The sequence below is a fragment of the Micromys minutus genome, assembly GCF_963924665.1.
Source record: "Micromys minutus genome assembly, chromosome: 9".
NCBI lineage: Eukaryota > Metazoa > Chordata > Mammalia > Rodentia > Muridae > Micromys > Micromys minutus.
In genome coordinates, this window is record NC_137978.1 from 38,181,372 (window position 1) to 38,197,194 (window position 15,823).

A 15,823-nucleotide genomic window follows, 5' to 3' on the forward strand; every position below is an offset into this window, starting at 1 on the left:
TCTTACCTTTATATTCACGTCCTGTCCAGACCCTCAACAAGTCCTCAGGGAGTGAATGGGTTAAGGAAAAGCAAAATTTAATCAGGGTCAAGTCTGCTCCAGGCTGGGACTTATATTTGTACAGAGGAAGGAAGGAGAGATGCTTCCTGTGTGGGGCTCCCAGGAAGGCCTGGAGGAAGAACTAGGGAAATGGTTCCTGGGGGACATTGGTAGGAGAGGAGCCTACCCAGGAGGGAGGGTGCTGAACACAGACAGCCCTTGCTAGCAGGAAGTTGAGTTGAAATTTTACGACATGGACCTAGGGAACTATAAATAATGGGAAGGAAAGGATGAAGATGGGGCCATATTCTACCCCGGGTCATTCAGGGGATTAGTTGCCACCTAGAAAGACTGGGTATGTCCTTACAGGAGAGGTCTGCTCTGGGGTACGGGGTGTTATGGAAGGGGAGAGAAAGCCCACTGTCCAGAGAGTGGCCTGTATGTGAGAAGAGGCGAGGGGAAGGTGAGCATTTTGAAGGGAGTTCGCTGAATGGGTAGCCAGGGAAATGAGGAGGGAGAGATACTGACTTTAGGAAGAAGGGCTCCTTATAGGGCAGGGCGTATGAAAGAAGGGTCCACATTGGATGAGGTTGGAGAGCCACTTTACCCAGACGGGATCCTACCCTGGGCTATGTTGAAGATGCTTTTTGTCCTCCAGGTCCACCATGGGGAAGAACAACAGTAAGCTGGCCCCCGAGGTGCTGGAAGATCTGGTCCAGAACACGGAGTTCAGCGAACAGGAGCTAAAGCAGTGGTATAAAGGTTTCCTGAAGGACTGCCCTAGCGGTATCCTCAACCTGGAGGAGTTTCAGCAACTCTACATCAAGGTGCAGGGCGTGGCGTGGCGTGGCGTGGTCGGGCGTGGCGTGGGGTGGCATGGCGGGGCGGGGTGAACAGACACTGGGGACCCGAAAGCTGGCAGAGCTAACAAGGCAGGTTGGAGTAGGTGGGGAGGGTGAAGTGGTTGCACCCCAATAACCTGCACCCCTGCCTCAGTTCTTCCCTTACGGAGACGCCTCCAAGTTTGCACAGCATGCTTTCCGCACTTTCGACAAGAACGGCGATGGCACCATCGACTTCCGGGAGTTTATCTGCGCCCTTTCTGTCACCTCCCGTGGCAGCTTTGAGCAGAAGCTCAACTGGGCCTTTGAGATGTACGACCTAGACGGCGATGGGCGCATCACACGACTGGAGATGCTGGAGATCATCGAGGTACGGCTGGGGCAGGGTGCGCGTGCAGTGTTCCTGAGCCTATCTATTCCCCAGCCTTCCTCCATCACAGTTCTTCTGTTCCCTTAACCTGTGGGGTGGATGGTGATACCCCATTTTCCCAGATGAACAAAAGGTAGCCTGTGGCAGTCATCAGTGAATCAAACCTAGGGTAGCCAAGTTAATTCATCTGCTGTTTCAAGAAGTAAGTATTGAGGTTTGGAGAGATGGCTCAGCATGGAAGGGTGTTTGCTATTTAAGTTTGCTCCTGGGACCCCACATAGTAAAAGGAGAAAACCAATTTCTACATATTATCCTCCACAGACATACCATGATTCTTGTTCTGGTCCATGTACACACACACACACACACACACACACACACACAAAATGTTTGGTTTATAGATTTTTTTGTTGTTGTTTTGCTTTTTAAAAAAATACCGAGTCCTGCTATGTGCTTTCATAGGAGATTCCTTTTAGTAAATCAATAATTAATTTGGGTCGTGCCAGGCAGTAAATGGTATGAAAAATGAGTAAGGGAAGGGAGAGTGATGGAGGGAAATGGGGAGGCCCTAACTCCATTGATCAGTCTGCAGAGTGAACCACTTGCACAGGTGAAGCTGGGTTTGCATGGCTCAAAGTGTGGTAGGAGGCCAGGGCAGAAGGGGAGAGGTGAGCAGAGGGAAGAAAGGTGGCAAGAGAGCAGGGAGTTCCATCAGTAGCTCAGGCTAGGTCAGAGGCATTGATCCTCGGGCTATTGAGAGTGTAACGATTAAGCGTGTTGGCAGCAGAGGCCTGGAAACCGGTTCAAAGACTCCTGCAGAAGCCCAGTCAGGAGCTGGTGGAGGCTGCCTTCATGCACAGACAGTGGAAATGGTGGAAAGCATTCTACACAGGGCCCACCACAGAATTAGAGTTGACCTGCTAAGAGGCGAAGAATTGGATGTATGTGGGAGAAAACATGAGAATTAAGCACGGTGGTACACTCCTGTAATCCCAACACTCAGGACGCTGAGGCACAGGGATCGTGAGTTCAAGGCTAGGCTGAGCAACATAATGAATTCCAAGCCAGCCTGGGCTACAGATAAGAAACATTGTCTCAGAGGATGGCTTGGGGTTTTGTTTATTGTTGTTTTATTTTATTTTGAAATCTAGCAGAATAAGTTCTTACTTGTTGAGACAGGGAATTCTAGAGGCACAGCAATTGGGAAGTGGGTTAAAGAGTTGAGATTGAGGCATGATTTGTTTAAAGTGCTTATTAAGTTGCCTTTTTTAAAATTATTATTATTGTTTTTTGTTGTTGTTGTTTGGGTGTGGTAGTGCATGCCTTTTATCCCAACACTCAGTTAGGCAGAGACAGGTAGATCTTTGTGAATTCAAAGCCAGCTGGTCTGTATAGTGAGGTCAAAGACAGTCTTGTCTACATAGCGAGTTCCAGGCCACTCCGAGTTGCATAATTGGAGTGTGTGTGTGTGTGTGTGTGTGTGTACACGATGGGGGTACATTACTACAGTGTTCGTGTGAGGTCAGAGAACAACTTTGTGGAGTCGGTTCTTTCTTTCCACCTTTATGTGGGCTCTGGAGACCAAACACACAGGTCATTGGGCTTGTGGAGCGAGCACCTGTACCAGCTGAGCCATCCATCCAGCCCTAAAAAGCCAGTCTTAGTGGTCATGGTCTCTTTCTAGTGTCTCCACCTTCCTCCACCCCAGATCCCTTGTATGCATCCTCAGTCCTCCCTGCCAGTCAGGTGCTCACACCTCCGTCTGTGCCCCACCAGGCTATCTATAAAATGGTGGGCACCGTGATCATGATGCGAATGAACCAGGATGGGCTCACACCCCAGCAGCGTGTGGACAAGATCTTCAAGAAGATGGACCAGGATAAGGATGACCAGATTACGCTGGAAGAGTTCAAGGAGGCAGCCAAGAGTGACCCGTCCATTGTGTTGCTGTTGCAGTGTGATATGCAGAAGTAGAGGCTGGTGAGGGCAGGGCCCCTGGCCAGGAAAGGCATGGCACCTCCCAAGCTGATGTCCTCTCTGCTGGCCCATCCCCAAGGGGAGGGGCGTCCCGGCCTCACTCTCTGGTTCACCCATTCCTCTGCCCAGGCCTTTCTCTCCTCAGTCAAGTTCCACAAGTGACCACCTCATCCTGCAAAAGAGACAGGTCCTCTCAAGTAGCCTGTCCTCAGATAGTCTGTCACTAGCTCCACCTCTAGCCTTGGCCTAGAACCAACATCCTTTGGGCTTAGGAGAGTTGGCTTTTGACCCGAGAGGCGAGGTTAAGGAGTGGCTGAGGGCTTGCTTTGCAGTCCTGTTGTTCCCAGGATTATGATCCAGACAAACAGCATGGTCCCACAGGCCCCCAGCGAAAGGGCCAGACCGGGTCTATCCTGGACTATCCGGATTCCCTGAGAGGTGGTCTCTGCCCTAGCCCCCTTCTCTACCTGGCTCCTCTGGCCCCAGCCTTTGGAACGTTCAATGAGTCCTTTCTTCAGCTGATGCTTGCTGAGCACTTGCCCATGCCCGGCACCTGAAGGTGCTAGGAACACGGTTGTTTACAGAATCCCATTCCATGCCCCCTGGAAGCTCACAGGGTAATGAGACAACTTCCAAGGGTTGAGGTCTCAGATCAGGATGTGGAACGCAGCGGAGATGAGGGTGTGAGGCAGTGGCGCGTTGTCAGAACTAGGGTGCCCTCCAGCTGGTGCTACCCAAAGCTGCAGAAAGAGCAACTGAAAAGCCTGTGGAAGTTTAGGTGCCACGTGGGTGGAGATTTTAAGAAAAACAAAATTTTATGTAATATTTATTTTTTTAGTGCCCTTTCGAAGAGATAAGATCATTTTATGAAAATACACTCTATATTACTTGATTTCTTTAAAAAAAGATTTAAATGAATATAAAAATGCTAATGTTCAAGGTGGGGGAAATGTTTAGGCAAAATCGGTAGGGCTATCATCAGACCTGGAGAACCTGAACTCTCACCACCAGCAGTTCCTGCTGTCTCTGCTGACATCCCTTTATTACTTTTGCTCAACTCCACAAGTGACTTTTCTGTCCCCCACTTCCGAGTGCTGGCGTCAGAGAAAGAAACGAGCTTACCACGGGCCAGCGCAGTTCATACCCACATCTCACTAGTTTGTTTCTGAGTTTGGGTTGGTTTTTCAGGGATCAGCTTATTCTTTCACAGCCTAAGATAGGAGGAGCTAGAAGAAAGGGATCACGCGGCTGCTGTTCAGGCTTCTGGGCTGTACTTATTTATGGACCAAATGCTTAAAGAATGTGCTGGGCTTGCTCCATACAAAAGGCTTTTCCTAAACCCTTCCACCCTAGATCTGCCAGGTAGTCAACTTCCAAGCTCACCAGCTTCGCTTTCTGAATTTTAAGGTCTATGAGCTGACTATTGTACTGCATGCCTTCCAGAAAAATCCACGTGCTTCTTCCAGCTCCTCAGTTCACTTCGCCTGCGCATCCTTGTGATCAGAGGCTGTCTTTGATGTGCGATGACAGTTGGCTTCCTCTTGAACTGCTGTGCAAACAGTCTAGTACAGAGATGCTGTCAGCCAGGGTGGGAGTAGAGAGCGCTTGTAAAGCTGGGGCGTGTGGTGGCGGGAGATTGCCCTTCGGAAGACACACCATTTGCCACTTACTTCCGAGTGCTCACCTCCCTGCTGGTAGAAATGTTTGTAGATTCTGACCTGTGGTCCAAAGTTCTGTCAGACGTTCCTGCTTGTAGCCTTTGGAGGGAGCAAGCCACCTTCTTCCTGACCTACCTATCCAGGCCATGTGGTGAGGCTGAGGAACTCTTAACCCCAAGTGATACTGGCAGGTGTTTATCTGGTGACACTTTGTGGGGCTGTTCCATAGCTCTCACAACCACCTGTTAAACATGGCTTCTGCTGGCATCAGTGCAAGATACATAAAAGCTCGACAGTCTAGCTCAGCTGGGACCTGAACCTTCTTTCCCCCAAATGTTTATCTAGCCCAACTCACACTGACACAGAATTTCTTGGCTTTCAAAGGTTTATATGTAGCTGCATCTCATTTCTGTCCTCACAGCCCAGGGAGATAGGGGTTTCCAGTACTTTTACCCAGACTTGAAAGCTAAGACGAAGGGTTGAGGATGAGAGGTCTCTTGTATGAGAGACATACAATGCCAAGACTCGAATGCGTGGCTCTCTGAGAGTCTCTTCTTGGCTCCATCTGATTTGTCTAGATGCTAACTGCAAAAACAAATCAACTTTTGCCCTTTTAGAAGTTTTCTGCCGCAGACTTTCTGAGGCTACAGTCTTCCAAAAAGGAGGAGGAACTTGAGGTCTCTCCATTTTCAAACACCCTCTTGTTGCTTCTGAGCAGTTTTGCATGGACCAAAGCTGTTCTTGGAGGCTGCTGACCGAATCCTGGAAGCATCTTGCATTGTCTTCCCCACTCTCTTCCTTCCTAAGAGAATTGCTTTTCTTTTTCCGAGCTGGTAGGCAAGTTCTACCCATCAGACAGATCACTCCAGGCTTCTGGACACCCACTCATGGGCAATATTTGCTACTTAGGCCAAGGGTTTCAGACAGCCCAACAGGCCCCGAACTGGCTTTGCCCTCTTGCTGATGGGAGAAGCAACAGGCAGGTTAAGCCTTGCTCCCATATTCTCCTGGGTGTCTAAAACTCAATATGCTCAGGAGATCATGTGGTAGAGCGCCCATCCCTGTCTTGGGAAGGGAAAGGTCTCCCATCTCTGCTCCAGCTTGAGAAGCACTTACCATGAAGCACAAGGTCAGCAGAGATCTGTGTGTGACTTGCGCAGACATGAAATCATAAATGGAGTTAAAATACTGACATATCAAATTCTCCTTTGAGGTTCTGTATCCTCTTACAACATGTCTGCGAATCCAGCGGTTCCAAATTTAGCCTTCATCTTGCCTGCTCTCCTCATTCATCCTTTCTGGCTAAGTGATGAGCCCCTTATTTCTCATCCCTAAAAATCCTCAGCGTAGGCTGCTTTGTGTGCCGCTGCCGTCCGCAGCTGCATAATTACCAGCGTACCTTTAAAATGAAGAGAAAACCAAGCCCATCGGCAAAGGCACTAATTTTTCTCTGCTCCAGCTATGGCAGAGCCCCAAAAGCAGAAATCCATTTTACACAGGAGGTTGTGGGAGCAAGAGAACGAGTTGGTCTTCCTAGGCAGGGCAGTGAGCAGACACTGTAAATATTTTTACACAAAAATTTATTAAAGCAAAAGTTATTTCCTGAAGATCCACCCTGGGTGAGGCTGTTGGCTTTAGAAATCACCACAGGGCTAAGAATACATTTCTTGCCTAGCTCTTTCATTGTGCTCAAAGAAAGCAAAGAATTCACGTGCTCAATTTAAAAGTCTCAGAAAAACATGTTTGTTTGGTTTCTTTTTCTAGACTTTTCAGGATTTTCTCTTCTTAGCTTTGTCAGAGTGTGGGGTAGGACAGGGTCTCTCAGGATGCATGGGTCCCTCTGCTTGGTGGAGGCTGTCCAGGCGCATGGTCTTCTAAGCACTGAGGAAGCCTAGGTGTATTGCAGTTCACTATGGGAGCCTCCGTGTAGCCCTGTCCCCTCCAGACATGCAGCTTCTAGTTGTGTTCACAGCAACCATCTTCACTGATCAACCCTGTGCCACGTGGTGTGTGTTTTCCCCACTGACAATGAATAAAAGGTGTACTGTACAAGCTCTTGTTCTTGGCTAAGCTGGGCTGGGTGGGGCTAGGGTGGGGCAAAGGGAAAGAGCACCTCAGGAGTCTCCTTGGGGATCAAGCTAGATCTTTGGTCTGGCATTATCTTAGTCAGGGTTTCTATTCCTGCACAAAACATCATGATCAAGAAGCAAACTGGGGGAACAAAGGGTTTATTCGGCTTACACTTCCACATTGCTGTTCATCACCAAAGGAAGTCAGGACTGAAACTCACACCGGGTAGGAACTTGGAGGCAGGAGTGGGTGCAGAGGTCATGGAGGGGTGCTGCTTACTGGATTGTTTCCCCTGACTTGCTCAGCTTGCTTTCTTATAGAACCCAAGACCACTAGCTCAGGGATGGTACCACCCACAAGGGGCCCCTCCCCATTTAATCACTAATTGAGAAAATGCCATACAGCTGGATCTCCTCAGGGGACAATCCTTTCTCTGTGATAACTGCAGGTTGTATTAAGTTGACACACAAAATCAGCCAGTACCAGCAGGGATGCTAGTCATTCAAACCCTTAGGCAACTTCAAAGAAAAAGGGAAACAGATCGCAAAGGATCCCAATGATAGGCAATTCAGGACATGGGGATATAGCTCAGTTGGTAGAATATTTGCTCAGCATGCACAAAGTCATGGGCGATTCTCCACACTGCATTAGATAGGTGGATATGTTGGCACATGCCAATGACCCCAGCCCTTGGGTTGTAGAGGTAGGAGGATCAAGAGTTCAAGGTTGTTCTAGGCTACATTAGTAAGTTCAACCCCAGCCTTAGACATGAGTCATTGTCTAAAAAACAAAAATAAATAAGACCTAGGTTTGGAGCTGGAGAGATGGCAAAATCAATGGTTAAGAACACTTGGCTGCTCTCCCAGAGGTCCTGAGTTCAATGCCCAGCAACCACATGGTGACTCAAAACCATCTGTAATGGGATCTGATGCTCCCTTTTGTCATGTAAAAATACACACAAATAGAGCATTCATATACATAAATAGGTAATTTTTTTTTAAAGGAGAGAGGTCTGGGCCTCTAAACTAGAACTGTAGAACCGGCAACTGGACCTCTCCCTTTCAACCCTGGGATCCTGGGCTTCATGTCTCTGGGTAGTGGTTGCTTTCTGTTTGTTTGTTTGAGAGAGGATCCCACTATGTAGCCCAAGCTGGCCTTACTCTCTTTATCCTCTGCCTCCTGAGTTCTAGGACTACAGAAGTGTTTCACCATGGCCAGAAGGATGCTGATGGTAGGAGACATTGGCATCCCAAGAATTCATGAATAGACAGTAGTTGGTGGTAATGAGCCAGGCTATGGTACATATGTTGTTTCTGTGCAAATCAAGAAAAGAAATTCTGAGCAGAAGTAAGCATGTAACTAAGCAGCAAACAGCGCCTTGAATTCATTAGAAAAATGTGACCAGTCATGGTGGTGCACACCTTTAATGGCAGCACTCAGGAGGCAGAGGTAAGCAGATCTTGTGAGTTAAGAGACCAGCCTAATCTACATAGTGAGACCCTAGGGAAGAAGGGGGGGAGGGGAGGAAGAGGAAGGGAGGAAGAGGAGGGGAGGAAGAGGAGGGGAGGAAGAGGAGGGGAAGGGGAGGGGACAGGATAGGGAGGGGAGGGGGACAAGAGGGGTGGAAGAGTGAAAGAGAGAGTACAGTTCCTCTTTTGCACAAATTAAGCCCCCTCACCCCTGTGTGCCCAGTTTGATTAGTAGAATGAATACATGGTGGATTTCAGCTCTCACCTGCTCTGCTGGTCAGACTCACTGTAGTATAAACCTGTCCCACCATCCACAGGAACCCATTCTAATCCCTGAGAGCTCCTAAACTGACCCAGATGTGGTAGGGGCAGCCTGTGAGGAAGTGGTGAAAGGTTCTCTACAGAATGTCCCCTTAACAGCCAGAGGGGGTTGGGGGCAGTGCAGGTGGACGTGCTGGCTGCCTTCTAAGACGCTCCGTTGCTTTTTCAAGGGTTTTCTCAAGGACGTCTGGAGAAGGCAGCTTTCTTGGCAGGAAGCAATTAGGACAGGAAGGCAGCTGACCGGCCTCGGGGTAACCATGAACCAGAGGAGGCGGCTTGGAAGTCTGACTCAGTAGCCCTAGAACCTGAAGTTGCTCTTCCCAGCAGAAGCCACATTTCAGGGATGGGAAGTCCCGTGTCCTACCTTCCCGGAGATGCAAAGGTCCTGGGTTGCCTTCCTGCCAAAAGCCTCATAATCTCTCACCAGGCAGGTGGCTGTACCTCCTACTTTCAGACTTGCCTTCTGCCTCACCTACAAGACAGGGTGACCTTTTTGGAGCACATATCATGCCAGCTTCCCCTGCATCATGATCTGTTGCATAAATAGTCCTCAAGGCCCTGAGTGATCTGTCACCAGTGACCTGAGAAGCCTTCATCTTAATTCCCATTTTCCTCGTGCAGCCTGCACTGGAGCCATCCCGAACCCCTCCCCCGGGCTCTCTTAGGCCTAGGTATTCATATGAGCATTGCTCTTTCCCCTCATCTCAACCTTTGTGAAGACACGCAACCCTCCAACAACAGCCCCTCCTCTTTACACAGTTCATCATGGTCAGCAAACCTTCCCTGTGGTTCCCTGGCAACCAGGCCAAACACATTTAATTAAGTCTTATGGCTCGGGTATAAAGTGGGGAGCTAGCTGGAGACAGCACATCACTAGGGGCGGATTGTTGTGGGCACAGCGTCCCACTACCAGGACACCCTGCCTCTTTGTGGAATCTGAGACAACAGGTGTTTGTTGCAGCTGTCCGATTGAGTCCTCTAAAACTGTAAACCAAAGTAAAATCTTAAGTCCTTTAACTTCTTTCTGACGGATATTTTGTCACAGCTACACAAAAGTGACTGATACAATCCGCTTTCCTCCACAGATGGAAAGGAAGACTCAGAGAATTCCTGTTGAACACCAGAGGTTTGAACTCAGATATGTTGATAGCCAAGCCATTTTTAATTGTACCTCTCAGCTATGGGAGCAAACACATCAGAATGCAAAAGGGGACATCAGGGGTGGAGATATAGTTAGAGGGAAAAATCCAAGGGGAGAGATGGTTATATGGAGAGGTAGGACAGGTGCCACAGGTCTCACTAAATTCCAGCCAGTGCGGCCTGGTCTGCAGGGACAGGATGCTCAGGAGAGCAGCTGGGATATGTGGATGTTCTAAAGCATTGATTCTTAACCTATGGGTTATACCCCTTTGTGGGTCAAACAACATATGGGTCACCTAAGACCATCAGAAAACACAGATATTTAGATTATGATTCATAACAGTAGCAAAATTACAGTTATAAAGCAGCAAGGAAAATAATTTTGGAGTTGTGGGTCACACAACAGGAGAAATTGTATTAAAGGGTCTCAGAATTAGGGAGGCTGAGAACCAATGACCCAGAAGGTCTGTTGGCAGTTTATCATTTGAAGAGGCTCTGGACTTGGAGTGCAGAAGGGCAAAGCTAGGAAATCTTTACAGCCATGATCTCAGGGAGACCCATGTAAGCCAGGAGAACAGTCAGAAACACAGAGGCTCAAAGGACAGCTGGTGATTAATTCTCTAACCCTTCACACACAGGGTCTAGGAAAAGTTCTGAAAGGGACTGGACATAAGTCAAAACAGGATCCTTTGGTGGCTTGGGACAGACAACCGGTCCTGTCAGCATGAGCAAAGAGACATGAATTAGGTAGGACTTCCCCTTTCAGATGAAAATACAAGGCACAAGCATGCACCCCCATAGTCTCAGAGCTCAGGAGACTAAGGCCAGAAGACTGTCTTAAGGACAGCTTTGGCTACATAGTGAGTCTAGGACAGCTTTGGCTACAATGTAACACTGTCTCAAAATAAACAAACAGAAACAAAACATGAAGGAAGCACAAGTTAAACAAGCTTAAGTGAACAAGGCTTTTTGGCTCACACAGTTGGAAGCTCCAGTCTCACTGGATCTTAAGGCTCAGTGTGATACCCTCTCCCACTACTTCCTCTCCCTCCCCTCTTCTCCCTCCCCTCTCTCTCCAACTTCACTGACCTACACAAGCTTCTCTGTATTCCTTCACCTCCCACAGGGAAAGCCTGCTCTCCTGCTTACAATTGTCTGCAGTTAAAACCCCAAGGGGTTAGCTAGGCCTGGTAGCATATGCCTTTGATCCCAGCACTCAGAAGGTAGAGACAGGAGGATGTCTGTGGGTTTGAGGTTAGCCTGGTGTACTTAGGGAGATCCAGGACAGCCAGGATGACATAGACAGACACTAGTTCAAAAACCAAGCAAACAAAAACTACCAAACCAAACGGAACAACAAAAATGGTGGAGGGGTAAAACACATCTCCCAGCATCCATATGACTGCCCAGAAAGGGTAACCTCATCCCTCCATCAGTAAGTCCAGGGAGATGGTTGACCCATGCTCACCCATGCTTGGGCAGGTGGGGCTTATTATCATAAGTAGCTGAGGAAAGCAGTGGCGTCAAGCACAACAGCAGCTACCAACTTTTCTTCTCTGGAACATCTGTTGAACAGCAAGAAGAACCCCATGGGATCTTCAGCTAACCCATTTTCAGGACCCCAGCCCTGCTGCTAGGAGTTATCAGCCACTTCTCAACCAAATCCTGCTCTTTGAATCTTTGAAACTAGAGAGCCATGAAAATCCGGAGAGCCATGATAGCCAGGACTTAAGGAGCTGTGGCCAGAGGCAGTTCCCTCCGGGCAGCAGGCTTCTCTCATGGGGTCCTCTGTCCACTCTCCCCCATTTTCTACCTGGCGGTCACCTCAGTCTGCTCACAATGATTTCTCCTGTTTTAGATGGAGGCTAGCCACTCTGCAGAGGCTCATTTAGGGAGACAGCTACGTTTCATAGCACCCTCCTGCAGGCCTGAGGCTGGCCACCCACCCCCACATTCTAAAGACAGGGAAATCTGACTTTCCCAGGTCATCTTTTCAAGCTAGTCACACAGATCCAAATTACTGAGAATGAATTTCCTTTTATGAGAATCACACACACACACACACACACACACACACACACACACACACCAATCCATCCAAATCTGGAAAAGGCTACATCTGAACTTACTTCCCCAATCTCCCCCCCCCCCCCTTCACTGCTCTTCCAGTGGGTGTAGGGGAGACAGGAATCTCCATTCACTCCGGATAAAGGGTGGTACCCAAGTCATTCCCATCCAAGCTTAATGAGCCGGTGAATTCACTGGGGTTACTTACAGATTTGTGGGTGGTGAGGGTTACTGAGAATCTGAGCAACTCTGGAAACCACATCACCAAAAAGCCCAGCATGGGTGCTGACTCAGGAGAACTGCAACTTTGGAGATCCCCCTGTGACCTGCAGGCAGCTACACCACCAAAGGTGCCCTCCTATCTCAGCAGAGGTTGGTTACTTTGATATTTATATAATTAGGAGGGGACCCAAAGTCTTTAAAATCCTCTGGGCTTGTGAGTTTCTTGGATCCCCAAAGCCTCCCAGGAGGGAATGTTTCAATCGGGAGGAAATCCCTACAGAACAAAGTTTACTTGGTTCCTTCTAGACGTGGTGGAGGCTGGCCAGAGCTCTACCTTGTTCGAGGTCCCAAAAAAAGAACCCTCACCACCGCCCCTGCCACCGCCACCACCACCCACTACCCCCCCCAATCCCTCAGCTAAACCAATGTTTTTCAGGCATCTCCAATTCATGTTTAAGAGATGGCTGTCCCTTGAGGCAGATAGTTCAAAGCTCTGTACCAACGCGAATAATATCCTGAAATTCCAAAATGCTAGGCTAAAATTCTTTGGGTTCCTCCCCTTCCTCCAGCTAACTCACAACTGTAAACACCCCAAATTCAGCATGCGGGACTTGGAAATGCCCGCCCTCTGCTGGTCAACGGGGGGACCGACATGAACCCGGTGTCAGAATCCCTTGAAATCACTCTTGACTGCGTCGCCCACTAGGCGAGCATAACATCGCCTTAGATTCTAGAGCTCCTTCGCCTGTGTGTGGAAGAACTGTGTCCCACACTTCCCCCTACACGTAACGAGGCTCCCTGTTGATGACTGGAGCTGTCCATCTAACACTTCCCCGCTCCAAAGATAGACTTGAATTTGGAGAAAAGCAACCGATCGCGCAGGATCCGATGCTGGCATCTATGGGGGGAGGGAGGAACCTGTTTGTTTGTAGGATTCCCGTGTTAGGAGGGGAAAATGCTAGGCTTCCTCCTCTCTCGGTGCCCTTGAACTTCATTCCCATAACCCCGAATCCGCAGTACCCTACAAGCCTGGCTCCACTCCTCCTGCTCCAGAAAGCAGACTGCACCTGTTCCGCATTTGCTTCAGTCCTGGGTCGGTCGAGGAATCAGAGTTCCCCTAAACGCCAAGCAGGCGACTTGGACCTGACGGTCCCCCACCCCCGGCGGGCGGGGCGGGCGCACTCGCACTCCCTCCCGGCCCTGCCCGCCTGCCTCTCCCACCCGGGACGCGCCTCCCTCCCTCAGCCCAGACCCGGGAGCTCGGCGTCTCCGCTGCTGTCTTCTCCCTCCGGGCCGGATCGGATCCGGGCCGGAGCATGGAACCAGGGCAGCTCCGGGAGGCCCGCGAACCCGGGCCAGGGGCAGAGACCACCGCGGCGCCGCGCTGGCAGGAAGCCAAGACGGTCTATGACAACCTCTCGCCTAAGAAGAAACCCAAATCGGTAAAAGCAGGGCTTGGATTTGGAGGGACGCGGGAAGGGACACTTCCAGGGAGGGGGTCTCAAGCCCTCTGGGAAGGGACTTGTGGAGCCTTTCCCGAAGGTGACTCGGCTCCTCCGACCCAGAATGTGCTCGGCAGTTGGCTAGGGCTCCAGTTTATTTCGGGAGCTCTGTTATAGTGGCAGTCTTCCCCCCCACCTCCACCCCCATCCCGGGCTCAGATTCTACTCCAGAATACCCCTCCCCCATGCTGTCATCAGGGGCCTGTCCCCTCTAGGCGCTGGCAGCCTGAACGCACGGACTGAACTTGTTGGCAGAGCTGGTCAGCAACCCGGGCAGCAGCGCCGTAGGCTCTTTAACAACTCTGGGAACCGGGGTGCTCTCTGGGCTCTCAGGTCTTCTCCATCTGTGCAGCCAGCTCAGTTTCCAGACCCTAGCCTCAGCGTTTGCGATCTTAACTGCAACCCCCAGAGTGATCTGGTTGCTCTCCCAGCATCCTAAAGGACCGGTTACTTGCTCCAGGCTTAGGGCTTCGATCCCAGGCTCTGAGCTCCCAAGGCTGGGCTGAGACATTGCTTCTGATCTCAATGGTGGCATCAACCCTTTGCAACTTCACACAGAGGCAAGCATTCCTCTTCCTCTATTAGGCAAGTTCGTGGTACCTTAGAGTCGTTCACGCCTCTCCGAGTTAGACCCAGGACCTTGGGTCAGGGATTGAGAATAGAGGCTGACCCAGAGGCATTACACAAGGACCTCCAGTCTGGGCCTAAAGCATCTCACTGCTTTACTACAGTGACTACCCAGGAGGCCACCCCATCCGCAGTCACCTCTAGGCCTTGGCGTTTCCTGGTGACAGTTATTAAGCTATGGCCTGCCTGTCTCAGGAGTTTGGAGTGTGCCCACAGAGGCTCTAGAGATGGTGGATTCTCAGGTAAAAGATCCTGCACGCTGTGAGACCACTGGAGGGGGTGACTGCCACCAGGAAGACTTTGCGGAAATGGCTTTTGAGCCCATCTTAAAGCTTTATTGGTTAGGACTTCCTGGAAGGGGGCGAGGGAGAGATTGAGTGAAAAGCAAGGAGCTGTCTTTGAAGCTCAAGACTTTGTTCAGAATTCATACTGGGAGGGAAATTCAGAATCAGTGGGAAAGTGTTACAAGGACTCAAAAGGTTCCCTGCCCAGAGACAGCTCTGGCTGAGTTCCTTTTGAAAGGGCCTGAACCTTATCTAGTGGGGCTTTGAGGATGGGTTCTGTGGAACCCCGTGTCTCAGGCAATCTTCAGACCTGTGAACCCAAGTTCTTTCTTCTTAGAAAAATACTTTAAATATTTGGGGAGAAAAAGCAGTTCTTTCCATGTTCAAGTATTAAGGGGTGCAAACTGGACCCTCAGAACTATGCGGAAACATAGCAATAAATTGGCTGGACACCAAAGCTTCTTACGTCTGTGGTTGCACCCTAATTCCTGCTTTCAAATGTATTGTTATCCAAACTGTTGGGGTTTTGTTGCTGTCATTGTTTTGCTTGTTTAAGATTTATTTATTTATTTTATGTATGTGCATACACTGTCGCTCTCTCCAGACACACCAGAAGAGGGCGTCGGATCCCATTACAGATGGCTGTGAGCCACCATGTGGTTGCTGGGAATTGAACTCAGGATCTCTGAAAGAGCAGCCAGTGCTCTTAACCACTGAGCCATCTCTCCAACTCCCAAAGTGTTGTTTTATTGATTAGTTTTGTAACAAATACATGCATGTAGATTCATAGATAGAAGAGCTGAATTGTAAAATACACTTACAGCAGTTAAATATTTGGGTTACCCATGTTGGGGGGCTTCTGCCTAAGAATTCATTTGACTAAGTGGTCAATTTACCTTTAAAAATATGAACATCATCATGAAGCTGTTGCAGGACCCTTTTTTATTATCATTATTTTTTTAAGAGGGGATTAACTTGGCTCCATTTTCATTTTACAAAGATCACACACACACACACTGGGCTGTCTGTTGGGTGGATTGGAAAGGGTGGGTCTGGCAGCAGTCACGCTGAGGCGATTGCTCTGCTGAACTAATAATGTCTAGGCCCGAGGGTGGGGAGGAGAGACTGCTGGAAAACAGGAGGGAACCTTCAATGTTCGAAACTCCACCTCCTCCCTGAGCATCAGAGAACCAGCCATGACCCTTCATAGGCCCTTGAACCCTGGTCTGATTAGG

The 15,823-nt window shown here is 49.5% G+C and overlaps 2 protein-coding genes across 3 annotated transcripts in view; both read left to right on the forward strand.

Moving 5' to 3' along the window:
* Positions 1–396: 396 nt before the first annotated feature.
* HPCAL4 (hippocalcin like 4) lies at positions 397–3,225 on the forward strand (the record flags this gene model as incomplete). Of its 2 annotated transcripts, XM_080921837.1 has the most annotated exons (4): positions 397–425; positions 698–866; positions 1,036–1,251; positions 3,028–3,225. In XM_080921837.1, the coding sequence occupies 4 exons, from the start codon at positions 397–399 to the stop codon at positions 3,223–3,225; spliced, it is 612 nt and encodes a 203-aa protein (XP_080777963.1). The 2 variants fall into 2 exon arrangements, with proteins under 2 accessions (XP_080777963.1, XP_080777964.1); XM_080921838.1 differs by lacking the exons at positions 397–425; positions 1,036–1,251 and having other exon boundaries at positions 705–866.
* Positions 3,226–13,491: 10,266 nt separating this feature from the next.
* Positions 13,492–15,823, forward strand: part of NT5C1A (5'-nucleotidase, cytosolic IA) — a gene marked incomplete at both ends in the record, with an annotated part of 29,132 nt that continues 26,800 nt past the window's right edge. Inside the window, 1 exon segment of the mRNA XM_080921241.1 lies at positions 13,492–13,617. Within this exon segment, the coding sequence (XP_080777367.1) occupies positions 13,492–13,617 (126 nt within the window).